The sequence below is a fragment of the Corvus brachyrhynchos genome, unplaced genomic scaffold, assembly GCF_000691975.1.
Source record: "Corvus brachyrhynchos isolate BGI_N302 unplaced genomic scaffold, ASM69197v1 scaffold258, whole genome shotgun sequence".
In the NCBI taxonomy this organism is placed as follows: domain Eukaryota; kingdom Metazoa; phylum Chordata; class Aves; order Passeriformes; family Corvidae; genus Corvus; species Corvus brachyrhynchos.
In genome coordinates, this window is record NW_008240122.1 from 3911573 (window position 1) to 3913140 (window position 1568).

Below are 1568 nucleotides of genomic sequence, written 5' to 3' on the forward strand. Positions count from 1 at the left end.
GAAAAGCCGAGGCAGGCTGTGAAGTTCAGAGCGGGTTTCGGCGGAGCCGGCGGCTCCGCTCCAATTGTTCGTGCTCTGCATGCGCAGCGGGACCAGCACAGGCATAGCCCCAGAGCTCTTAGGCTCACGGAGAAGAGAAAAAAACAAACAAACAAAAAACATTTAAGAGACCGGGAATCTTTTTTCTCCCTGAATCTCCATTTCTGTGTTTACACCACATGGCGACCTGGCCTCCTGGTCGTGTGTTTCCTGTGCATTTACGCTTGCATTTATTTGCGTGTCTGTCGGTGTCTTTTTTCTTTTTTTTTTTCCCCTTTCTGTTTTGCCATGATAAAAGCGAGGCAACCTTCTTCCTTTCTTTTGCTTTTTTTTTTTTCTTTCTTTCTCGTTACTCTCGTAAAAGTTATTTTGCAACTGAAAATGGACCCTTAATCAAGTTTGACATATTGGTTTTATTTTAATTTAAGTTTCGCTACCACTGTAAGCGTGTAAACAAAAACTTCTTGTTCTTGTAAATGCTGTCTCTTAAATTCCTCCTAATTATAGCACTGGTGCTATTGATTAAAGATTCTGTAGGAGAAATGCAACCTAAAAGTGCCTCGTTATTTAATTTCCATTAAATGGAAAACAGATCAGCTTAGGACTGTAAATAAACAGAAGTTGCCTACGGATGCTTTTGTTGACTCAACGCTGTTGACAGCAGATGAATGAACCAGGATTTGTAAATGGGAGAAAAATCAAAGACTCTGAAATTAGACAACTTAAAATAATGAGAAATGTAGAATAAACAGGCTACATTTTTTCTGCTCTTTTCAGGAAGTTAAATAAAAAATACCCCGGTGAGAAGCATTTGCGCGAAGAGTGTGTTTTGATTCACCCTGGCAATCCTAGGCGCTAGAGGTTGAGGCTGGCTGCTCAGTCCAGGACTTTTAGCTTTTATCCCTGAATTGGGCTTTCTTTGGGTTTCGAGTGGAATAAACAGACCCAGAGGAATATTTACAATATGCCAGGGAACCTAAAAATTATTTATTGCCTCTTTAAAAAAATATTCAAAGGTAATATTCCCTTAAGCGTTGACAATGTACGAACGTGCACTTTAAAGCTGATTTTGGCTTTCAGATGAGAAAAGGACTTAAATTTCGAGGGGAGAGAAGCGTTGTGTTCCACAATCTCCTTCTTTTATTTTATTCATAGCGCTGCGTCCCTGGGACAGGACCTCCCTCCATCCCTGCCTCAGACCCCAGAGTGTCTGTGCACTGGAAAATATTTAGGCAGGTATTGGCCAGGGCACAAAATGGGGGTCCAGTACGATCCTTGTCCACTACGGACCGCTCCTTGAAGCTTTTCGCGGTGTCCAAGTGTTAAGGGGCTCACCCACACACGGTTTCTCCTAGGCCCGCCGTGCTGCGGGGATGAATGAATGGCGCTCCGGGAAAAGAGAAGGCGCTGCTCGTGTTTTCCAGAAGTGGGCTCAAGGAAGAGCTTGTCCCCGCGCTCCCCGTCCCGTTTCAGACCGCGGCCCCTGTCGCTGTGTGTGTGCCGGGCGCCGTCCCCCCGAGGCGGCCTGC

General features: G+C 45.0%; 1 protein-coding gene across 1 annotated transcript in view; it reads left to right on the plus strand.

Annotated features, from left to right (window-relative positions):
* SIX3 (SIX homeobox 3) overlaps positions 1-1562 on the plus strand; it is a 6475-nt gene extending 4913 nt beyond the window's left edge. Inside the window, exons 4-5 of the mRNA XM_017744775.1 lie at positions 1195-1275; positions 1395-1562. Coding sequence (XP_017600264.1) covers positions 1195-1275; positions 1395-1416 — 103 coding nt within the window. The 3' untranslated portion in view covers positions 1417-1562. The remainder of the gene's footprint in view (positions 1-1194; positions 1276-1394) is intronic.
* Positions 1563-1568: the final 6 nt, after the last annotated feature.